Source organism: Hesperophylax consimilis, chromosome 20, assembly GCF_061612785.1.
Source record: "Hesperophylax consimilis isolate HC1 chromosome 20, BYU_Hcon_1.0, whole genome shotgun sequence".
Taxonomy (NCBI): Eukaryota; Metazoa; Arthropoda; class Insecta; order Trichoptera; family Limnephilidae; genus Hesperophylax; species Hesperophylax consimilis.
In genome coordinates, this window is record NC_142855.1 from 22,495,881 (window position 1) to 22,522,390 (window position 26,510).

Genomic DNA, 26,510 nt, shown 5'->3' on the forward strand with positions numbered 1-26,510 from the left:
GAGTCCACACCAGGTAAAGTATTCTCTCGTGTTGGAGAGAGTTCAGAAGAAATTCTTGACATTTCTCTACATGAGGGAGTATGGCTACTACCCGTGGCTCTGGGTATGCTCGGAATGAACTATCTACGGGTCAGGAGAGATGTGCGCATTGCTACACATTTCTTTAGACTGATTCGTGGATGGTTTGAAAACTCGGTCATCATGGATAGCATTCATTTCTATGTTCCCGATGGTTATCTACGTCACCGACAACATAGACTATTCTATCTCCCGGCCTGCAGAACTAATATGCCAATGGTCTTGCCTGTGGGGAGAGCAATCTTGCTGTTGAACAGAATTAATGAAGCTTCCTTTAAAAGGCAAGCTCTATTATCACTGGTATAGTTTATATTCAATACATATATTTTATATTTAATACTGTTACAAAGGATACTACATTTTAAAATTGACTGTCCCGAATTACTTCAATGTATCAATATCCATGTTCCCAAAAAATCATGCCGACATTTCTTACCTTTTTACTTCAATAACACCAGGACAATAGCTTACCAAAATTCTCCGATTCCGACACTTCACAGTCTTTCTGATCTGGATGATATATTTCATTTGAAAACTAATCAGTATAAATGTTGTATATTCTATCACTTTTATTCTTCTAGACACAAATAGACCTATGTACCCATATAACTTCTCCACTTCTACTATTTTGTTTTGTTGAATCTTTTAAATTCAATTATATGCGTGAGGATTCATTTTTGCCATTTTGTTTTCATTCTGTGTTTACTCTGATACAAAATGCTTGTATTTTTTTTTTAAAGAAAAGCCCACTAGGGCGTGTAATAAATAAATAAATATTCGCACTGTTAATATTAATCTAAGAATTCTTATTCCAAAAATATTTTAAAAACGCTTTGAAATTAACAATTTTGTAATGTTTTTGAAATAAATAAAAAAAATTGAATTGAATTGCATTGAATATGAATCTATCCTTCCCACTGTAAGGCGATGGGTCGAGAAAGTCTTGATAGATAGGTAAAAATGTCTCCCTAAAACCATTGATGTGATGTCCAATTCCCCACCAAGACATTTTTTAAATTTTTTTTTTTTATATTAACTCCACACAGGAGGCCCTGAAGAAAATAATTTCCCTCAGGGCCTATGTCATCTTTGGGGATGCTGTGTGGAGGGTCTTTTTGTGGAGAGGAAGGAGTGAACATGGGTCTTGAAGAGTCCCATGTTGTAGGAGGGAGGAAACACAGAGGCCGGCAGTTCGTTCCACAGCCGAGCTGTTGAACTTAAGAACGAATCGTAGAAGCGACCCGTTCTCATGTGACAAATGTCAACCGTGTACAAATGTTGGGCGCGCGTTTGGCGTGTATCCCGACTACGCACCGGTGCCGAAGGGATCAATGACGCTAGTTCCTCAGAGCATCTTCCATTGTAATACCGATAGAACAAGGACAGCATACCTACCTGACGCCTGTGCTCTAAAGATTGCAGTCCGTTTGTTAAGATTGGGGAATCTATCAAACGGACCGCCCGTTTTTGCACAGAGTCAAGGGTTTTTTTCAGGTATTTAGGGGCTCCGGACCAGAGATGGCTGCCAAATTCGACAGTAGGGCGCACTTGCGATTTGTACAGGGTCAGCAGTTGTGTACTATTAAAGTATCTGCGGGCCCTGTACAGTACGCCCAGCTTCTGAGAGGCCAACTTTACTCTGGCTTCGATGGAGCCCCCGTACCTGAGCTGGTCACTTATAGTTACACCAAGCATATCAATGGAAGGCCTGTTCGGAAGATTGCTTCATAGACATTTAAGACATAGACAAACCTCGCCCTTGAATCATCAAACATATTGAACCACTTGCGATGACCTATGGCAGAGGTCTTGGCTATCCAATGAATGGTTCCCGGGGCGGCGTTACCCAAATTAACACATTTCTGGTGGGTATTTTTTGCGCTGGCGCTACGCTGTCTCCGGGCGAAAATAAAGGTACCACGCTAATTTGTTTTACATCGCTATAACTCAGTATACCCAAGCTATAAAAGTAATAAACAAAGATCGAATATTATTTAAAATGTAACTCAATTAACCTTGTAATATGTTTATTACAATCCGCCTATCGGTATTTGCTCATACCTGCTTTCTTTAAATATGCCCAACATCTCTCACTCGCTTGCACATAGGAGTTGAGTGGGGTGGAACAGAGATAGAGATTCAAATCAGGTTTCACTGTCATAAAAACCCTCATTCCAGGAATTGAATTATTACAATAACAAATAATATACTATCCTTTTGTTACACGGATGTAAACGAAAGGCACGAAGATAAATATAAAAAGAAGACTTGCATTACGATTGGATAATTATGTACATATAGTTGGGACCTTTACAAAGAGATTGGTATATAATATAGAATAATTCCGTCTTTTCTGCCATTGAAATCTGGCCGGCGCAAAAGGTAGAATTACCCTTCCCAGCGTTAAGCATCAATCGACCGAACGGGTAGAACTACCTTTCCCGCCCGAAGTGTGTTAGGTTAGGTTAGGGTTAGCTCTTTTGTCGTCACTTTTCTTCAATGTTCTGTTATGACGGAACCTGTATTTGTTGGACTAGTCAGTTGAGAAATTGGAGTCGAGGTCTTGTTGGCTTCACGCGGGCAATCTGCTCGGGGGCTGCATGGGGCCGTAGGAGGGGGCTTTCTCAGGGCGCACTTGTTGCGGCGGTGCTTCAAGAGGCTAGAGTGGCAAGTGTAGGACTTGCAGCACGGTTCACACTGGAAATATACACATTCATTAGTGAGTAACGAGATAATTGACACATTTAGCGATAGCCCTCCCATTGCGTTGCTGCATTTACATCCGTTTACGTACTATTGTAGTTTACGGACGTGCACATGAAGCGACACAAAGGATATATTATTTATAATTTGTTTTGATTTTCGTGTGCGCTGGAATTATTTTCTCTAATAGATTGTTGTACATTGTTAACGGACGATTGGTGTTCATTCTTTTATTTCATTTAAAATCGATGTTTTGTAGATTCACCCGTTTCCCGCTTGTACTGCGAGTTTCCTGACACCGTGTATGCAATGTGTCCCGAAATTCAACGCCAACCTTTCAAGGGGTAATTGGCCAAATGAAGACAATTCAAATGGGCCAATAATTTTGGCCTTTCAACACGCCTTTTCCAATGATTTATTTTAAAGCGATCCTGTGATCTTTCTTCTCGTATCAAATGAGCACTTTCGAGTGCATAACAATGAAGTTTGTGCATAAGAGCTACTCTATCTAAAACCCTCTTTAATTGCAACAATTCTAAGACTGAACATTTCAAACACTCGCTTGTACCTAGATTACATGAAATTAGTAATAGGTACGCAGATGTAGCGGATCTGTTTAACTGCACAGAAGCTAGGTACAAAAAGGCTTTAATATCATATCTTTTAAATCATTACCAATAAAATGTAAGTCTACTCATACTTACGTAAAAAGTCAAATACATAGAAAATTGGTATGTTTGTGAACTCTTTGCTTTTTATATCCTCTTTTGTTTTCTATTTGTCATAAATATGAAACCTCTATCATATACTCCAATTATCCAACTAAAAAATTTCAATTTTTTAAAACATTTTTTCTGCAAATTATGATAATATTCATATATTGATGTATAATTGTTTTAGAGAAATTCGCAGAAAAACATTTAAAATCACTATTTTACTATATCTGTGGTTGAGTGGCTTAATCCTAGGCTCTGGCCCTAGAGGTACTGCTTTCGAAACCAATTATAAATCAATGTATTTATCAGTCAACGACATAATGTAGAATGACCTTCGTACCATTGACCTAATATAAATTTAATGTACCTACATTATCGTACTCCTGAACAACTTACCTACAATAATGTTTGCATGTAAAAGCCTTAGATGTGAATAAATAAATAAATATTTAATGAAGAATTAAAATTCTCCAACTTAATATTTATGTTCAAAATCGTAATTGGTAGTATAGACAGCCCTAATTTACTTAACCTCAATGAATTTCCTGTACTTGCGCAAGCTACTCATTCAAAAATAATGTTTAAATGTATCAATACCAGGGTTGAGCATTGAAAATACTCACTTATACCTAAATTACATGAAGTTAGTAATAGATAAGCAGATGTGGCGGATCTATTTAACTGCAAGAAGGCTATAATATCATATATTTTCAATAAATAAAGAGTTAAATTCAAACATATTTTTTTTTAAAGTTAAACCATCAATCTTATACCATTTTGAAAACAGCATAAAACGGGCTGTTTTTTGCAATAAGATGCCTTGTCAGAGAGGTACACTTTTTTACAGTATGAAGAGTCAATATTAGTTGTCAATATGTTTTTTTCTTTTAATTTATACCTTGTAGGGGCGTTGTCCCGAGTGTGTGCGCATGTGGCTGGCCACGTCGCCCGAGCGTTTGAACGCCTTGTGGCACAGCGGGCAAGGGAAGTCGCGCGCGTCCGAGTGCACGCGCCGGTGACGCAGCAGGTCCGAGGACTTAGTGAAGGAGCGGCCGCACGTCTCGCACACGAAGGGCTGCAACCGACACGCATTGAAACATTTGAGGGTGGGTGCGAAAACGAACAATCTAAAAGATTTTTTATGTGAATACCGCCCAACTGATGTCAACTGGCAGGAGCCAGTGAGACTATTGCATCAAGCTGGTGAAAGACAACGATTCAGAATAAGAAATAAAGTAAAAGAATAGGTTTTAGACATAGAATAAAGAAGAACATAAGAAATGCCACGTGGATGTGTTTCGTGATCTAAATTTCGTGGCCAATCAAGCCTTAAATTTCCGATACAAAACTGTGTTTCACCATGATTACGAAATTCAAATGAGACAAAGCACGTGTAAAATGTTCTAATTTTCTTCTTTATTCTACGATTTTAGGTGAGTTGAAGTTAAGTTTTGTTTCTACAATGTTCTGTTTTGTCATGGAGCCGTATGAGACGAAGTATGAATAAGGTGATTGGCGTACCTTGACATTGTTGTGTATGCGCATGTGCACATGCACGTGAGCGCCGCGCGTGAAGGTCTTGGGGCACAGCGGACACGTGAACAGCTTAAGGCCTGAGTGAGTGCCCATATGCTGCAACAACACGGTGCGCTGCTTAAAGGTCCGTCCGCACACCTCACACATGTGTTCCCTGACAACAATAAAACACATTATTTAGATATCGGTTGATTCCCGTGGTGTTCGTCCCAAAGGGTTCACTACGGACGGTGCATGCACGACAAAGCGGAGGTGCCCGGGTTCATGAGATGAAGTTTGTCAGCTGTGTAGTGGACTGGTCGAGGGAGTCCCTTTGACCTCTCCAGTCTCTTTGAAGTCCGTCACTCCTGGACACACTTTTCCTCCTAAAAACATGCTCTCCGCCACAGACATAGGAATTAATAGACGAGGAGATGATGGCGAGGGGTAAAATCAACTGTTGAAGAACGAAGGGAGTGAAGCTGACTGTGATTCGTCAATAAATCAATCTGACAGTAAATAGGCATCTCGCATTATAATATCACCATTTACTTCTTAAAAGTAAAATCTGCTTTTGAGTGAATAGACATTTTTACATGGGAGCGCAAATTACTCGCCACGTTATGAACTAATTTGCGAAGTCCAAATTCGGAAAAGTAAATTTCTTCTGTTTGCAGAGTCGTAGTTAGTTTCAGAGTATTTAGTTAAGACACTTTTACAAATGTTTCATAATTTACTTACCCCAGTAAACAACGATGAGCACACTTGAGAATCGCTACATTGTGATGTGATAGTATATGTTTCTAAAACTGATCCATATAATACGGTGTGAATAAGCTTAAAATAAAGTAAAATAATGCTTACTTATGGAATGTAATACGACAATTGGGTTTATTCTCTTTTTCACATCTATTTTTACAAGTTTTCATAGTACAAGTCAACATTTTGCCGTGTTATTTCGTAAAATGAACCGATGATGCCTCGACCATAGTTCGCACAAGAATGATGACGTCACGTTTTCAAATTTCACTTGAAGCCATACGCGAGCACAGCCGGCTCCAATGGGGAGTGGGGATAATACGCTTTTAATCACTTAGGGCAGGTCTACTAATATTCATATGTCTATACTCTCCGCCCTTTGCTTAAAAAGACTCTCACTGGTCACACGCGCGCGCACTGCACTCTGCCCAGGTGTTGATGCAATCATCTACTCTTCCATCTGGAACTTTCCAGCAACCGATAAGAAATTAACTACACAGCATTATAACCAGATATGTGCTTTATTTCAAATAAATCCATTTCAAATGGAAATGCAAAATGCAAAATGGGTATTTTCCATTTTAAATGCTTTTCTCATTGCATTTTCCATTTTAAATGCTTTTTTGCAACATTCTTCCTATTATCTCCACTCATCTTTTTTTCATAAGCCCCAAATATCAGTCGGTCCTCAACCTCCCTATGAGAGATACATTTAGTTACATTTTTCAAGTTGCTCCCTGGTAGGAGCAATTGAGTGATACCATTACAAAAAATACTGATTCAAATACTCAACATGGGGCCGCTGTAATATATGTTAGATAGCAGTTTCTATGTTTTTACGTTCACAATATTAGTCCTGCGCAAATTTTTTGTGGTTTCATAATCTGTAGTCGTGGTGTTTTTGGATTTACCATCATGTATATGTTTGTTCTACATTGATGTCCATTATTAAATGACAAAATTGTTTAAAAATTCTATAATTATTTTAATTGTTTGACCTGAGAAACCATTTTGCATTTTCAATGCTTTTGTAAAAACCATTTTGCATTTTGAAATGGAAAAGTTTGGACCCATTTCCATTTTGCATTTCAAATGGTTTTGGGTACCCATTTTGCACATCTCTGATTATAACCAGATTGCCTGCGATTTTTTCTCGAGGTGCTGATAAGTTTAATCAGCACTTCTCGAGTTACGTATTGTCTGGATCGATTGTTCTCGTGGATAATGTCAGGGTCTCCTGTGTGCAGTTAATGTAAAAGAGGAACGATACTGAGAGTGTGAGAAAGGGGAGCTCACCTGAGGGCAGCAGGGGGCGCTGAGGGGGCGCAGGTAGAGCGACGGTGCACCAAAAGTTGGTAGCGCCCACTGAATACGTCGCCGCAAACCTACAAACAAACAAACCACTAACTAACAAACAATCGCTTCATTTCTCCGTAGGAATAAGCAAAGAGACAGGAGGGACAGTGTCCGGAAAATCGCAGTACAAATCCGCATCACATTTCGACTCCATGTTGCGATATGATTTCAAATTTTATCATTAGTAAAAAACATATAATTTTTGACAGATTAAAATTTTGAAATCAAACAAAATTTAAAAAATGGATCACCTTACGTTTTTTCTACGTAACACTAACTAAAATTACTGATAACGAAAAAATTACGTATTGTATTTATCAAATGTATTATAAACTTTGTTGTCACCTGACTTTTTGTCGTTTCATATAAAAATAATTGATTAAAAATTCATAAATATTTCTCAAATTGCGGAAATTTTTCTTCGAAAACTTTGGTTTCAAAGAGGTAACATTTTAATTCTTCTGTGCTTACTTTGTAGATTTGAATATAACGCGTGGTGTTTTCTCTCTCTAACACCGTTTAAATCATATTTCTAACCATGCGAAGAAGATTCCTATGAGACCATATGAACTGTTCCTAAAAGTGAACAAATTGACTCTACGGTAATAGCTGTTTAAGAAGTGTATACCCGGCTCTAAAAGTTTGAAAAAAAACCTAACCTCAATACGGGCTTGTCCCAGTGAGGTTAAAAATTCTAACGTGAAAGAAAAAAATTAAAATAAAAAAATTAAAATAAAAAAATTAAAAATTAAAAAAATTAAAAACTCCAAAACCTAAATATTCCGATTGAATTATTTTTTAATCTAAATTCACCAGATTTCCGCTTGCTTGAATTTCCGGACACCACTATATACAACTAAAATTACAGGATATTATGATTGTATGATTTGTGAGCTGAAAGTAAAAAAAAAAAAAAAAAATTGTCATACTTGAAAAATTACGACATCTGTCTTAAATTTAAACAAAAGAAATATAGAATATTTAACTATGTGATTAATTTTGGTACCTAGTTATCGCTTGCCTGAATGAACAATCAGTTCCAATGTCCATCATCAGGGCAGATGTGACACTTCAGGACACATCTGCCCTGACGATGGGTAACTGTAACGTTGTCCGAAACGTTGGCTAAAGAATTAGTTAGCGCAACACGGCATAACACCCCAAAAACAAATAACAAAAATACTTTTGGTTGTGAAAATCTTAAATCATGTTTAATCAGTTCCAATTTTGAAAACCAAAGCAAATTCTAGTTCTAGAGTTCATTAAACCGGAGTTACACACAGACACAGAGATAGATACACCATCAAAATTATTATTTTTAATACATAATATTATATATTTGTGGAAAAATAATTACCTTGCACTTGCGGTCTTTTTTACGCTTTGTCTTTTCCTTTTTCTGCGTCGCGCCGCGCAGTTCCTTGTGCGAATCACGCGGCAAAGTGACTCCGCTGAAATTGACGCATAAAAAATATTAATTTATTGATCTTGCGTGTTTTATGCACAAACTGACAGAGGAAGGATGAAAATAGACTGATTTCTGTAGAAGTGAGATCCCTGAGGCGTATGTGTGGTAAAACCATGTACGAACATATTGATCACGTCCAAATAATGTGTAATGGATAAAATTAAGAAGTCGCACAGGTAGAGCGGATGAACGAAGAAGGGAGCGTAAGGAGAATGTATCATGCGGAAGTGAACGGTTTAAGAAGTCGGTGACGCTCGAGGAAGACATGGCACGATCAAGAATCAGAATATATATCACAAATAAATTTGATCTAGATTCACCGTTTTTACCGCTAGTTTCCGAACACCATGTATAAATGACGATTTTTGGCGTTTGTTTGTATAAAAGAATCTCACCTGTCGTCTTGTTGCTTGTTCGTCCCTTGCTCTTTCTCATCTCCCTTCCCGTCGCCAATCTGTAACCAGCAGGTGGAGAGGTGTTTCTTCAATAGAGACTTTGCACCAAATGATTCACTACATAACTGCAAATGAAAAAAAAATCACATAAAAATAACTGACTTTGTTTGTACGTTCCGTTTTCGTTTAAAAATAGTGACCGTGTTAGATAATTTATCCTGCCAGAGTTCGCATCAGCGTGGGCCTGAGAAACATAATTTCCGTCATCATCTTTGGGGATGCTGTGCACAGGTTCTTTTTAAGAAAAGGAAGGAGAGTAACGGCCGTTGTTCCCAAGTTTTCGAACGCTCAATCTCAGGCTCCGATCAGCCAAGTGATTTGTTTGTAACGTTCGATTTGCCTGTTTCCAAACTTCTTTACCGTTGATTATCTTAAGTGGCCCCGCCCACTTTCATAGACAATAAAATGACATCAAAGTAAAAACTTTCAATGTCAAATTAATATTGACGAATTAATAATTGTATTTATTATTAATGCATATGTTTTTTTTAAATACTGTAACACATAAACCGATATTTTATATTTTTTTAAACAAACGTATGAAATTTGTTAAAAATAAAGTGTAACCTTGACTTTTCACTCTGACGACATTTTTTATAACTAGTCATTTACTGAGGCAAGTTTAATCCAGTAGTTTGGCTTCCTTAAATTGGTTAATCGCTCAGTCGTCACCTTCCCGTTGGAAAGAGGCAAGTTGTGCGTTTGAGCAGTGTTGAGCCGAAAATTCGGCTGAACAGTTAATCAGTAGGATTAGGAACAACAGCCGTTAGTTTTGGGAAGGAAAAATGTATAAGGGATGGGTAGGAATCTAGGGATTAGTGTGTTCAAGAGTTACGGACGTATGATTTATCCTTACCGCTGGGGTGCAAGGCGATGGTTTGAGAGTGATCAGTTGGAGAGATCAAAGGACCCCAAACCAGCCTCTCACGATCCAGAACGACACGCAGCTGGTAGGCAGACCTGAACACACCTCACCCGAAGAACCTGGCCACCCCTACTTAATTACCAAACGTAGCGAAACACTTGGGGTGATGTAACGTTAAAGAATTGTGCAAGTTTGGATTGCCAGGGTAGTGCCCGATTATTGTTTTATTGAGAGTTTTTTCGGGTGGCTGCCCTGCGATCGGTTGGACGGGCGGGCAAAGTAACGCGGGTAGGAAGATCGGGGACAATACGGGAGAGGACGAGCCGCGGTGTGCGTTGCGTTTTGCGGGACAAATTAATATTGAAAAAAAATGGAAAAGATCACGCGAATACCATGAACCGATCCTTCGGAGACTTTCCGTGTAAATTAACCAAACATAAAACAGAAGTTTTGACTCCTGCGCGAGATAAGCCGGTTCTTTGTTCGAGTGGTATTGTTCGAAGAGATTAAAATATACAATCAGTTATTTGGATTAAACAATGGTTTTATTTGTGTTTTTGAAGTGTAATTCCTTGGAGACTACACTGGATTACCAAGCATGCTGTCGAGGTGACACAAAGATGAATCATCATTGTTCCGTTAAACGTTCAATGGATACTGATTAATTGAGGATGGCCTCGCGCACTCCTTCCCCCCGAATCTCTACCTGGCGGACTCTCAAAACACCTTCAGACCTGACAACATGATCAAGGTTCTTCAATGCTTTTACACATTATGCCTCCTTGCCTTAGCCCCATCATAGCCCTGGTGATTGACAAGGGTCCAAGCTCATCAGACGTGACAGTGACCTACGGCAGAGGTGTTGGTTATCCAACAAATGGTTGCCGGGGCGGCAATAACCAAACCCGCCTCCCAAATCAGAAACCTACCTACCGACCTGAAGAAACTTTCAATAAAAATTGTCATTTAGATAGAGACGTTTCTTGCCACGAATTGTATAATCCTTGTTAAATGCAATTTGAAAATTCAAAACAATTAATCTGAATACGCGCTTTGTATCCACTCTATTTACAATGTAAGTAATCTTGATGAAAGTTTTTCAAAACACATAAATGTCTTTTTCTTAAAACTGCACTTAACACACTTACGGCCGGGAAAGGTAGTTTATATATCGGCAGTGGCGAAACTATACCATCGGGGGCCTGTGGCAATGAATGGGGCCCCCAGTAAAAATCACAGTCGCGTTGTAATTGATTTTTAATTTCTAAACTTCCGATTTTATGTCCGGGTTAAATCTTCCCCATAGGTAAAACTAAACCCTTCCACACACTTTTCCACAAATGATCATCTAGTCAATCAACATTATGCAAGTGCATTATATAAACAAAATAAATACAAAACAATACAAGAACAACACGCCAAATCACCAGAGATCAAATGGGAAAATAATTCACCAACTCCGGATATTTTCATATCAGAGCGTTCGGCTCGGTAGAACTTCTAACAGGGCCTATAAATCCTACTGATCCCTCAACATAAATATTTAAAAAATATTTCGTTATCCTACATGTATTCAAAATGACCGACTTTTGCATCTTTATATATAAATTTTTTGATAGATCTAATACGCCTAAATTTTGAATGAGAGAGCTAGGTATAATGCCAGTAGCCGAAATAACGAATGGTAATATTTTTATAGTCTGAGAATGCCAAATTCTTTTTATTTCATTTCCTAAATCTGTGTATTTTCTTATTTTCACATTATTACTAATGTGTGCATTTTTATTTTCAAAATCATACATATTACAGATGTAGGTGTAATGGAAAAAAACAATTTAGTATTTACAAGATATTTATGAATAAAATTCTTTTCTCCGAGCTTTCTGTTCAGCAAAAGTATCAATAACGTCATCAAAGTTTAAAGATCGGGCCATTGAATTTTCAATAGACAGAATAGCCAAGTTACGTAGCCTCTCTTGTCCCATTGATTTTCTTAAATATGTTTTTATTAATTTTAGTTTCGAAAATGACCTTTCGGCACTAGCTGCAGTCACAGAAATTGTAACAAATAACATTAATGCAGTACATACTTCAGGAAAGCTGCACGATATAAAATGATTCTTTATTATTAATAAATCAGCAAGTTCTCTAATAGACAAAGCCTTTTCTATTTCGTCTCTGAAGGTGGACCGAAAACTGAGAATTTCCCTGGCAAATGATTCAGATATGTCTTTTTTTATAAATATAACAAATTGTAGAGCTTTTTTTAAGAGATTAGTGTCTTTTAAATTTTGCAAAGTGGCAGGTTGAAAAACACTGACATTGGAAACAATTTCATTCATTGGAAGGAAACACGATTTCAGTTGATTAATAATGATGTCCAATACTCGATAAAATATGTTCTTTATGGCCTTTAGTTGTGTCTAACTTTAGTTGATTTTATGTACTTAAATAAAATTTATATTTTTTACTAAATTTTGTTAAAAATGTTAGGTTACTTCTGAGTTCTGAGCTCGCGGCTCTGCCACCCTATAGTTTCGCCACTGTATACCGGATATTATATACCAATCTTTTTGTAAAGGTCCCAACTATATGTACATAATTATCCAATCGTAATACAAGTCTTCTTTTTATATTTATCTTCGTGCCTTTCGTTTACATCCGTGTAACAAAAGGATAGTATATTATTTGTTATTGTAATAATTCAATTCCTGGAATGAGGGTTTTTATGGCCGTGAAACCTGATTCGAATCTCTCTGTCTGTTCCGCCCCACTCAACTCCTATGTGCAAGCGAGTGAGAGATGTCGGGGTTATTTAACCCTAGATAACTAAAAGCTCGGCAAAATTCGAAATCACCTACTTCTCCCCGCTCCCCGACCTTGACTCTTTCGTTACCTTCCTAATTTGAGTAAACAGTGCAGCACGTGACGCGATTGCGGCCACACGCATACTAGGACGTGTCCTATGACCATCTCGTCGTCTGCTGGACGAAACTTTTATTGTTAAGGTACGTACATTAATATATTCTTATATTTATTGTTAATGTTGGCTAATCTTCTACAATAGAAGCTCCAGTTCCATCTACGTCAAACGTGCATAAAATTAGCTACCTGTGTCCATCCAAGGATGACCAAACACCGTTGCACCAGATGTAGAAAGGCTATTTGTGGTCCACATAATGTTGACATGTGTGGTCACTGTGTAGACTGATATTAATTTGTTCATTATAAACCTTACTTTTGTGCCATGTAACAAGTTCCTATCTTAATTAAATGATTTATTTCTAGTGTTTTATTGCGTAGTCCACTCGACGAAAGTGTAGTTACAATGAAACAATGAAAACGGTTTAGTTATCTAGGGTTAAAGAATGCAGGAATGAGCAAATACCGATAGGCGGATTGTAATAAACATATTACAAGGTTAATTGAGTTGTATTTCAAATAATGTGCTAATAATAACGTGGTCTCACGTCTCGATTACTGCAACGGCATTTATGCCAGCCTTCCAAAATATCAAATTGCCAAACTTCAATCAGTGTTTAATGCAGCAGCACGGCTCATAACTTCACTGGCTCAAGTGCCCTGAAAGAATCCAGTACAAACTGTGCTGGATGGTGTTTAAATCCATCAATGAAATGGCCCCACCCTACATCTCTGAACTATGCGTCCCGGAAAACACTCTACGCTTAAACAGTCAACTCTTAGATCAGCAACATCATCAGCTGTAGGCAGACTGATGGAACCTAAGCGCAAGCCAAATACTAAGTTTGGTGATCGCGCTTTCGAAGCATCTGGCCCGAAGGCTTGGAATAAACTTCCTCCGAAACTAAGATACATAACAAGTCCTAAAGAATTCAGGTCTAAACTAAAAACTTACCTTTTTAAGCTGTCGTACCCTTAAATTAAATATACCATTCCTGAGAGAAAGTCCAATTATATCCAATTTTACAATTATGTCCTAAATCCTGTATCAAAATTTCGCTAATAAATAATTAATTAATGTTAATTAAATGTTAATCTCAAGTGACCTACCAGGTAAGTATTGTCTTGCATATTATCTCCATATATAGTTAGTAATAACATAGATCATTGTAGAAATGTATTATATATATTTGTACAGCGCCCTTGAGGTGATTTTGCACAAAAACGGCGCTATACAAATCATAAAAATATCATTATTATTATTGAATTGACCTTCGCCTCGCCTTGAATCCTGCAATCACACATAAAGATAGCGGCCACTAAAAATGTGCGTTGAGAAAATGAAGATAATGTTGTTAGTTCTTATTCAAAGTATGATACAGTTGAATATTACTGAAGGAAATGGGGTCCCATTAGCTCAATTGGTAGAGCAGCGCCTTGGCAAGGAAAGGATCCAGATTTTTCCATTTCAAATTTTGTTTTAAATATCGTTAATATTGTCTTGAATAATTACATATTATTTTTTTCCCTTATCCTTATCGGGTTGGGGACCTAACGCTTCAATGCAGGGCCACCTGTCCTCCCCGTTCCGTCCTCAGCAGGCCCAACCTTCTCCAACAGTTGTCTTGCCTCTAGAAATGCCAACGGTTTTTTAATCTTATTTTGCTTATCTACCTGGCACTGGTAAGATTTTATTTTTTCCGCAACTTCCTTCTCTTCGGCGACCAGATCTGAACTGACTGGAGCCCCCGGGCTGTCCGCATAGAGGTCGTCGCGAACTTTTCTAAAAATAAAAATGATCACTGTCAATAACAATTATCATCATCAAACATATCAATTTGGATTGTGGGTCTGTCTGTGAGTGATTGTTTCAACTCGGATTTGTTTTGAATTTAAGTGTCATTTTCAAAATTAGAACTGATTGTTTTTGTTCGGTTTTATGAACAGCACATATTTATTTATTTATTTATTTTTTCATGTTCTCCATAAAACGGTTATACACCAATATATCATGGAGAAGATTGCAAATTAAAAAGTTTACAGAGGCAGTTTTACTATTTTGTGACATGTGTTAAAAGATAGTTACTGAATTGTCTGTAGGTGACATTGAAAATGTCGATGGCTAATGCAGAATCGTTAAGCAGTTGAGTCGCTCTGTTTATTGGCGCGTTCTGATAGGCAGAAGTCCTCGCTTTCGGAGCATATAAGAGTGCATGGGATCTCCCTCGAGTATAATTGTTGGGGACATAAAAGTTAACCTCTTGCAACATAGGCGGATTGTGTATTGTACCAGAGATTAACTTCAAAAAGTGTTTGCCTAAAAATATTTTTCTGCGGGCTTCTAATGTATTGAAATCGAGCATTCCTGTTAAGAACAAGGATGGATACAGGAATGGATAGTATGTATATTCCCTCATATACAGGTAACGCATAAACCTTTTTTGTACTTTTTCTATTTCTAAGATATATGGTTTTGTTCAGAAGGGGCCCAAATAATGGAGCTGTATTCCAGGATGCTGCGGACAAGTGCTTCATATGTTCTCCGTATTGCAATTCCATTAGTAAATGATCTCGCATTACGAAGAACAAATCCAATCCATATGGTCTCATAAAAATCGTTGTCTGCCTTACCGTCATAGTTAGAAATATGACCTAACGGTGATAGAAAGAGAAAACACCAGGCTTTATATTCAAATCTAAGTTAAGCACAGAATAATTAAAATGTTCACCTCTATGAAGCCAAAGGTTAAGACAGCAAGAATTGATGAAATTTTGTGATTTTTTAGGAATAGATTTTGTATAAAAAGAAATAAAAGTGAGGTGACAGTAATGTTTACAATACATTTGTCTAATAAAAGTGAGGTGATGGTAATGTTTACAATACATTTGTCTAATAAAAGTGAGGTGATGGTAATGTTTACAATACATTAGTCTAATAAAAGTGAGGTGATGGTAATGTTTACAATACATTTGTCTAATAAAAGTGAGGTGATGGTAATGTTTACAATACATTTGTCTAATAAAAGTGAGGTGATGGTAATGTTTACAATACATTTGTCTAATAAAAGTGAGGTGATGGTAATGTTTACAATACATTTGTCTAATAAAAGTGAGGTGATGGTAATGTTTACAATACATTTGTCTAATAAAAGTGAGGTGATGGTAATGTTTACAATACATTTGTCTAATAAAAGTGAGGTGATGGTAATGTTTACAATACATTTGTCTAATAAAAGTGAGGTGACAGTAATGTTTACAATACATTTGTCTAATAAAAGTGAGGTGATGGTAATGTTTACAATACATTTGTCTAATAAAAGTGAGGTGATGGTAATGTTTACAATACATTTGTCTAATAAAAGTGAGGTGATGGTAATGTTTACAATACATTTGTCTAATAAAAGTGAGGTGATGGTAATGTTTACAATACATTTGTCTAATAAAAGTGAGGTGATGGTAATGTTTACAATACATTTGTCTAATAAAAGTGAGGTGATGGTAATGTTTACAATACATTTGTCTAATAAAAGTGAGGTGATGGTAATGTTTACAATACATTTGTCTAATAAAAGTGAGGCGACAGTAATGTTTACAATACATTTGTCTAATAAAAGTGAGGTGACACTAATGTTTACAATACATTTGTCTAATAAAAGTGAGGTGACACTAATGTTTACAATACATTTGTCTAATAAAAGTGTGGCGACAGTAATGTTTACAATACATTTGTCTAATAAAAGTGAGGTGACACTAATGTTTACAATACATTTGTCTAATAAAAGTGTGGCGACAGTAATGTTTACAATACATTTGTCTAATAAAAGTGAGGTGACACTAATGTTTACAATACATTTGTCTAATAAAAGTGTGGCGACAGTAATGTTTACAATACATTTGTCTAATAAAAGTGAGGTGACACTAATGTTTACAACACATTTGTCTAATAAAAGTGAGGTGACAGTAATGTTTACAATACATTTGTCTAATAAAAGTGAGGTGACAGTAATGTTTTGAACACATTTGTCTAATAAAAGTGTGGCGACAGTAATGTTTACAATACATTTGTCTAATAAAAGTGAGGTGACACTAATGTTTACAATACATTTGTCTAATAAAAGTGAGGTGACACTAATGTTTACAATACATTTGTCTAATAAAAGTGAGGTGACACTAATGTTTACAATACATTTGTCTAATAAAAGTGTGGCGACAGTAATGTTTACAATACATTTGTCTAATAAAAGTGAGGTGACACTAATGTTTACAATACATTTGTCTAATAAAAGTGTGGCGACAGTAATGTTTACAATACATTTGTCTAATAAAAGTGAGGTGACACTAATGTTTACAACACATTTGTCTAATAAAAGTGAGGTGACACTAATGTTTACAATACATTTGTCTAATAAAAGTGTGGCGACAGTAATGTTTACAATACATTTGTCTAATAAAAGTGAGGTGACACTAATGTTTACAACACATTTGTCTAATAAAAGTGAGGTGACAGTAATGTTTACAATACATTTGTCTAATAAAATGATTTGAGATTTTCACGGCCTATGTTTTTGTATTATAGAGATTTATTTTTGGGTTATTATGCCACGTTGCGCTACCTTCTTCTTTATTGAACGTTTTGGACTGCATTACAGTTTACATCATCAGTGCAGATGTGATACAGTGTCTGAAACGTTGGATAAAGAAGGAGGTAGGGCAACACGGCATAATACCCCAAAAATAAATAACATTAAAGCTTAGGGTGAGCCATAATTAAAGTTAATTTTTTAAAAACCTTTCAAAAACATTATTTATTTTTTGGATACGTTCAGAAATAATCCACTTATTTGGATTTTATTGCAAACGGAGGTACTCTGATCTTCTGACAAAATATGCCAAAGGCCTGAGAGATTAAGCGATAAATAAAAAAATGTCAAAATAGAGCTGCGTATTGTTGATTTCTGAGCCGATTTGTTGAGCGTTGTAAGGGTTAAGTTGATTGGTGGAAATGACATAGGGGAGGGGACGGAGAATAACAAAATTAAGCAACTTACAATTTGAGTTGAGTTGCATTAGCAGTCATGGTGTTAAGCGCCAACGCGGAAGTGTCCATTAATTCTCTGGAAAAATTAACAAAATCTTAGCTTGTGCACAGGAGAACATACATATCGGGTACAGGAATACGAACATAGGCATATCCTCCGATAGCCAGGCAGGCCTAATGGCACTGGAAAGTAACCGATGCGACTCCAGACTGGTGATGGAATGCAAAACAATTCTTGAAGAACTTGCCACCATCAATAAAATAACTAATCTGGGTACCAGGACATGCAAGGAAAGGGGCAAAAGCACCACTTGCAGGATCCAAGCCGGCCGTAGGAGTAGCAGCTTGCCACACCAAAATACATATTGAAATTTGCGTCAAATCCCGGCACTGGGAGGAATGGGAAAGTGCACCCGGAATGGGGCAATCCAAAGTACTCATAAATGGACCAGACCCAAGGCGAACCATACAACTACTGAGGGAACTGGTAGGACTACTAACGGGACACTGCCATCTCAGGAGACACATGCAGTTGTTGGGAGTGGAAAACACCAACAGATGCAGGAAATGTGAAGAGGATGAAGAGACTCCAATTCACCTTTGGTGCCAATGTACCGCTCTGTTGGGAACAAGGCTCAGATACCTGGGAAGACACATTGTAGAACCAGAAGACATAGCCACATATCCAATGACAACCCTGGTGAACTTCATTAAAGGAACCGGGTGACTGTTAGAGGAATGAGGTAAAATGGGAGATAGAACAATGGGCCTATGGCCTAAGTGCTCACGGGAACTATGTGTAAACCGTCTCCTAAAATTAAAAAAACAAAACATGACACAAATGTAATATTGCATAGGCTTCTTTACGCTTGAAGCTGACAGATTTGAACTTAAAGGGAACGTTTAACCAGTCGAGCGACTGGTTATAGATTTACTATATTATTTAATTATTACAGTTGGCCTTAAGTTGGCCTCTCAGAAGCTGGGCGTACTGTACAGGGCCCGCAGATACTTTAATAGTACACAACTGCTGACCCTGTACAAATCGCAAGTGCGCCCTACTCTCAAATTTGGTAGCCATCTCTGGTCCGGAGCCCCTAAATACCTGAAAAAAACCCTTGACTCTGTGCAAAAACGGGCGGTCCGTTTGATAGATTCCCTAATCTTAACAAACGGACTGCAATCTTTAGAGCACAGGCGTCAGGTAGGTATGCTGTCCTTGTTCTATCGGTATTACAATGGAAGATGCTCTGAGGAACTAGCGTCATTGATCCCTTCGGCACCGGTGCGTAGTCGGGATACACGCCAAACGCGCCCCCAACATTTGTATACGGTTGACATTTGTCACATGAGAACGGGTCGCTTCTACGATTCGTTCTTAAGTTCAACAGCTCGGCTGTGGAACGAACTGCCGGCCTCTGTGTTTCCTCCCTCCTACAACATGGGACTCTTCAAGAACCATGTTCACTCCTTCCTCTCCACAAAAAGACCCTCCACACAGCATCCCCAAAGATGACATAGGCCCTGAGGGAAATTATTTTCTTCAGGGCCTCCTGTGTGGAGTTAATATAAAAAAAAAAAAAACAATTCCTCAAAATATTAATATGAAAACATGTAAAACTGCTTACTGCGGTTTAAAGTCAGCGAATCTACCAAAATTTTGCCGCTTATCCTATATTTTTAGGTTATATAAATAAGGCAAACTGTGACAAAGCGATCGCTCAAAATGTTTTTGCAAACTTGAAATAATATGACAAAAATCTCTTCATTGACTTATCTATTGATCAAAAAACCTAAAATGTATATCTATACTAGCTAAAGTGTACCCGGGGATGCTGGGGGTTATCTTTAGGACATAGACAACATTGCAGACTTTTCTGTAGGCCTTTTTAAGATATACAATTCCATAGTAAATTATTTTGATGTATCTCATAAGGTTTAGCCAGCGTTAACAATGTAGTGCCCGAATATATATTTATACGACTTGATTACAAAACATCGACTTTTCTCTACTTTCTATAAATATAATATGCATGTATTATATATGTAAACCTTCCGGAAGAAATTCTCTAAAGGATTGTGAAAACCATTTCGAAATCCATTGCGTAGTTTTTAAGAAATAAGCGCACAAACAGACAGACGCGGATAGCAACTTTATTTTATACTATTTAGAAATATATACAGGGTGTATCGGCACGTACCCGACAAACTTTAACCAGCTATTCCTTAGCACATTTGGAGTAAAAAATGTTATGGGCACTTTGCTGTCCGGTAACATTTTTTTTTCAATTAAAAACAAAAAACTAAAAAATTTCCACACTCCCTCACTGTCATTGGCATTGCTTCTCGTGTTCAACAGCTGTTATTAGCAAGTATGTCGAAAAGCGTCTTCGCTCTTTCGTACACATTAAATAATAATAGTTAAAAATGAGACGAATGGTGCCGTGCCATTTCGTTGTGATTGTAAAAGCGCGCCAATATAGGTATATACGTACATTATTCAACGAAACTCAAATAAAATATTGCCAGATGGGTTTTCAAAATTTGACAAAGGATAAAACAGTGATGACATGTGGTGAAAATATGAATAATAATTTTTTTATTAAAAAAAAAAAGTTACCAAACAGCAAAGTGGCCATAACATTTTTTACTCCATATATGCTCAGGAATCGCTGGTTAAAATTTGTCGGGTACGTGCCGATACACCCTGTATATAGAAAGAAAAGTGTCCTTTGGTGTGGCTTTGATTTTTATACAAATCTACAGTTTTATTTCGAGATTGTTCACTTGACCTTTGGCAAGAGGAAACACACTGTCGACATAATATTTAGAAAAACCACTCGCATCACCTTTTGCGACCCTTTAATTTCTTGAGTGCCGCAGTAACCAAATGACGCAATCAAAAAAATCATTTCTCCGACCTATTCTGGGGAAACTACTTACGGTAAATAATTTTAAATAAAGAAATACAAACATTCCCCGGTTACAAATAACCTGACAATATTTGAAAATCTCCTACTACCACCACAGTAAGTGGAAAATGTTGCTCGTGTTGTGATGGAGGACTTAGCCAGCCGAGGAATTGAACACACTACGCCTGGGTGGGACCCAAACGCGATGTCAATTCAGTTTCCGACCGGTCGAATTAGATACAATTTTTTTAAGAAAGATATAAACATCATAGCGGCACACCAGAGTTGAAGCTAATTTTGGTACATATATCATGATGAAATTTTGCACACTTGACATTCAAAATAAGAGGAAAATTACTGTCTGCATCTGATTTCATAAAACTCTATGCAAAGCCCGGGCAACGGGCTAATAAATAATAAAAGTAAGTATCTTACATATTGCAAACTTCCGTTTCTCTTTTGATCTCCCAGTCCTGACTGTGTCTGACGATGCTCATCTTAAGTGCCGTGTGGAGGAGTTTCTCTTCATCGGACTCGCACCAGGAAACTCCCAGATCCACTGCCCCTTCCGAATCTCCCGTCTTATTACAACTCCTTTGTGCTTTGACTTCAAAGTCATTAGCCAATTGATGAACCGATTCATTACTGCCGATAACATCTTCATTGATGTCAGTTTCTTTCGTAAGGCTCTTTATAAAATCTTTAACGTCGTTATCTTTACTTTGACGACTCATTACGATAGAGCAGACATCCTTTTCGTCGATATCGATACGAAATGCAGCATCATTATACATATCTCGCTCGCAAATGTAATTAGTGCCGTCCAAATTTTTGTTTTTCTCAATCTTACACGGTTTTGTAAGTGAAGCTTTAAATAATATATCAGAAGAGACGTAATTTGTGCCATTTTCGCCAGACTCACTTTTGTAATCGAGTTTTGTGTCCAATAATAACTCATTGATGTCGTTTTCGAGAAATTCATTTAAGACAACTTTATTTATTGCTGTATCGATTGTCTCTTTATTTTTCTTTAATTTTGAGTTGTATTTATGTTCGAAATTTAAACATTTTCTTTTGCTTTTTTTACAATTAGAATCGGATATATTCCTTTTATTTACTTTGCGATTCTCATTTCTACTGTCAGTGCAGCACTTATCCTTTTTACGTGAACTCTCATGGCTACTTTTATCCTTTTTATCTGAACTCTCATGGCAGCTTTTATCATTTTTATGTGAACTCTCGTGGCAGCTTTTATCATTTTTATGTGAACTCTCAAAGCAGCTTTTATCATTTTTATGTGACCTCTCATGGCAGCTTTTATCATTTTTATGTGAACTCTCGTGGCAGCTTTTATCGTTTTTATGTGAACTCTCGTGACAGCTTTTATCATTTTTATGTGAACTTTCAGAGCAGTTTTTATCCTTAATATTTGAACTCTCAGAGTGACTGTTATCATTTTTAGAGTATACTGCTTCATTAGTTTTACTGCCACAATAATTATCAAAAGTATTGTTTTTAGGACTAGAATTGGAAGAACCTTGATCATTTAAACTTAATTTATTACTATCAGACAAATGTTTATCGCACGCTTCGGGTATGATTTTATAGCAACCGAGTCCATCGATGCGTGTATTCTCAGCATCACAATCATCATCAGAGACTTCGCAGTTTCCTGCAGGTGTACTTTGGGTGTAGCTGTTTCCACCGTCGGAATCAGGTTCACAAATCGGCGTAGTGTCAGCGGAGCGGGTCGATCTGGTGCGCAAACGACGTTGCGCACGGCGCGCTCTCTGACGGAACATGTAGCAGCGCGAAAGCCGTGCGGCGCATGCACGGCACGCTACTTGTGGCAGGCCGTCTTCTGGAACAATCTGCAAACAAAACAAGATGGTATTTATTTAACTCTCTTAACTTTTTGATATTAGTGAAAAAACTTAATAAAATTTGAATTTAAAAAAATAGCAAATATATTTAAAACAGTTATAAAACTTAATTAGTTACCCTTGATCTTTTCAATCAATATTTTGGACTTGAGGGACACTACTTGGTCATCACTGCACAAGCATCCGTAATAGACTCGAATTAAATGCACTGAAGAAACATGTTCACTGCACCGGTTTTCTTAACAGACTAATAAATTGTTGCAAATGTCACTGATGTAGGTACTCCACACCATCAGACAGGGGCAGGTAATTGTGTAACAGAGAGAAGCATATATTTTCGTCAATAGAACCATTAAAAGAACATATAAACTAATTTACATCCAGACAAAATGCAAAATGGTCGAGTTAAAATCGGAATTCGCTATGCTCAGTCAATAAATTTAATAATGCTTACCTTTAGCGAGGCCACCAGCATTGCTTGCTGACTTAGCGAGATGTCACCGCGATGCTGTGAGAAGATGCAGATGTCTCCCGTGCGCCGCGCACACAGCCGACACAGTTCGCACTTCGGGGACACGGCAGGCACTGGCGGAGCCATCTTCGCTTCCAACATTTTCAATTTCGGAGAAGTCTGTGATGCCAGAAGTTCAGAGAAAAAAAATAACATTTAAAAAATACATATTTATTTATTACAAGCAATAATTATTACTAGCCTGAAACACTCATAATACAGATTGATCTTCCGAGAAAAATAAATGCCGCCGACGGAAATTGAACCCACAGCTTTCTAATTGCCGGTCAGCTAATTCTAAACCTGCCAAATAATTCAATAAGTACCAGTATTTTTCATTCAACAATTATTGCTTATTAGATTTTTCACCTGAAAACAACCACCTTCATTTTTGTAGGAAATATTTTGTTAGTGCTAAATTTTCCACTAGATGGCTTCAAGACATATTATATCTTCATTTATTGGTGAAATATTTTGACTTGTCAACAAATCATATCTCTTTAAGGCGATGCCATACGTAGTAATGCAAAATCATGTGTTTTTGGTTTGAAAATTTGGTCGCCTAGAAATGTTTCAGATGCTTCAATTAAATACTGCGAGTAGAATACACCTTGGCCTTTGAAATAATGGAGTATTTTTTAGATAAGTCTTTTTATAAGCCCAGAAAAAAATAATGTAAAGGCCTATGAAATCTGCTTTAAAGTTCAAAATCTCCTACTTACGAACCCATTTTCGGTTATGATTTTATAGTATAATGTGGCAAATTAAGTTATTTATAAAATGATCGGCAAAAAATTAAATATTTACGCCTGAACATCCACAAAATAAAATAAAAGGTACTTTTTGGCCATGTTTTTTTCTTGCATAAATCAAAACAGGCGGATGGTGTTAAGCGGGAATTTAAACCTTATTGCCATCTCAAAAGGGTTGTTATTGATAGCGGCTCAATTTAAAATATTACACGACGTAGTGCATCGCCTTAAGCTATCATACCCTTAAACTAAATATTAACGTGCCTGAGAGAAGCATTCTTGTATTGCCTATAATACATCCTAATCACAGTTTTCTCTCTGGATTTACATTATTCAAAATCTGTCTTATACCGAGAGACTAATCACATTTAGGAAGATGAATTCTGATCAAAACCTTGTACTGTAGTACCGCTCAGCATAAATTTTGCTTTTCTTTTCCTAAACACTCTCATTAAAGAACATAAATGTACAGGGTGTATCGGCACGTACCCGACAAACTGTCTATTTCTTAGCACATTTGGAGTAAAAAATGTTATGAGCACTTTGCTGTCCGGTAACATGTTTTTTCAATTAAAACAATAAAAAAATCCACACTTCGTCACTGTCATTGGCATTGTTTCTCGTGTTCAACAGCTGTTATTAGCAAGTGTGTCAAAAAGCGTCCTCGCTCTTTCATACACACTAAATAATAATAGTTAAAAATGAGACGAATGGTGCCGTGCCATTTCGTTGTGATTGTAAGTGCGTCAATGTAGATACGTACGTACATTATTCAACGAAACTCGAATAAAATATTGCCAGATAATAATAATAACGTATGTACATTCTAGCATTACGTTCATCAATCAAATGCATTGTACATATAGCTTTGTATTAGTGATGGACGAACGCGGATGCAATCTGTTAGTCATAAATTGATAATAGTTTGACTAGGATATAAGTAGTAATTAGATAGATAACTGTAAAATGTATCATATATTTGTACAGCGCCCTTGAGGTGATTTTGCACAAAAACGGCGCTACATACAATCATCCAATCATTATTAAAAAAGTGGAACCTAGTTTTTTCACTTCCATGTCTCATCTAAATATAATATCGTACAATACGTACGATAACGTGGCTAGTTGTACAGCAGTTGAGACTGTAACAACTCGATTCAAGACACATCAAGGGTTAGAATAGTTTTAACTCTTTGCACGCGGCTGTATCAACTGTTCTTACAGCAAAAAGTCTATACCCACACGCGGCTGTATCAACAGTTGATACAGAAACCTTGACGGCTGATATTCCAGCGCTCTTTCGTCATAAATGTATTTCTTGCTCACTTGGACATTCGTAGAACTATCACGATGCTGACATCTACAAGAATTTCTCAAAAATAAAATTGTATTTCATAAAAAAAGATCGATAATCAAGTGCGCCTCTTTGCGCCTTTTAGTCCTTTAGTTTACATTTTTTTCAACGGATGGCGTTAGTACTAGTATGTCATTCACTACTTTTCATAACTAAAAATGATAAGTGCTCATGGTGTCCCACTTGTGTCTATCAACGCAGTGGCCTAAGTACACACACGCCGAGTGAATGGCGGGACCACATTCAAAAGATACGGTACGTCTTTGTATGAAATTTCGAGTTTTTGTTTTTATAAACATCTAAGAGTGTTGACACACGAGGATTTGTTTTCATATTGTGGAGAATAATCTGTTCTGTCTATATAGTCCAATAAATCATGCCAGAATGCTATAATTTGACATTTAATTGCGTGCATACGTATTTGAAAATATGTACCGCGTACGGGTATAGATAACACGGAGCAAATTAACGCGTTCAAAAGGTTAATATTTCGAGTAAGTCAAGAGACAGTATGTAAGAGACGGTGAACGAGTGTGAATGAAACAACAAGAGGTGTGCGACAAGGCAGAGTAATGTGGCAGTCTACCTTCCCTGATGATTAGTTAATTATAATGTAAACAAACGGCGACAAGTTATTTATTAGCCTAATATCTAAAATAGTAATGTTATAATTGATATAAAAATAAATAAAAATTGATAGAGGCTGGACTTGCTAGTATTTTCTTGAAATAATACCTCGATTCAATGTAATTAATATAAAATACAATTATTTACGGCGGAGGAGATGAAAAATGCTGCATTTTGATATGTTACCTTTACCGAATTTATTATAAAGACTTACTTTTGGTTTATTTTGGAAACTCTTCAGTCATTTGCATCACAATTTTCTCTTCCATGTTGTTTTATGGAGACAGTTTTGACATGAAAATGCATCCGATTTGACGTTTGATGATTTTTTTATTATGTGGCTGTAAAATGGTGTAGTACAGCTACAAGATGTCGGCTTAAGCGGGGCTATTATTGAACACATCACAAATATAACATGAAATGAAAAAAATGATTTTGTTGATCCAATGACATAACAAAAAAGTAATAAACCTTACCATTTATGTTATTATAATCTATTTTCTCCGGTTACCAATTCTAAGCAAACATTCATTTTTTATTATTATTTGCCAATAATAGTGATTAAAACATTGCCCCATAAAAATGGGGCGTAAAAT

The 26,510-nt window shown here is 36.8% G+C and overlaps 1 protein-coding gene across 1 annotated transcript; it reads right to left on the bottom strand.

Annotated features, from left to right (window-relative positions):
• Positions 1-2,574: 2,574 nt before the first annotated feature.
• LOC149414351 (uncharacterized) lies at positions 2,575-26,176 on the bottom strand. Its single transcript, XM_089644145.1, has 11 exons — positions 26,129-26,176; positions 23,125-23,301; positions 21,223-22,658; positions 17,886-17,951; positions 14,512-14,620; positions 8,991-9,115; positions 8,485-8,578; positions 7,068-7,156; positions 5,019-5,187; positions 4,396-4,572; positions 2,575-2,775 (listed from the first exon to the last, which is right to left on the bottom strand). The coding sequence occupies exons 2-11, from the start codon at positions 23,281-23,283 to the stop codon at positions 2,575-2,577; spliced, it is 2,625 nt and encodes an 874-aa protein (XP_089500271.1). The 5' UTR covers positions 23,284-23,301; positions 26,129-26,176.
• Between the last annotated feature and the right edge of the window lie 334 nt (positions 26,177-26,510).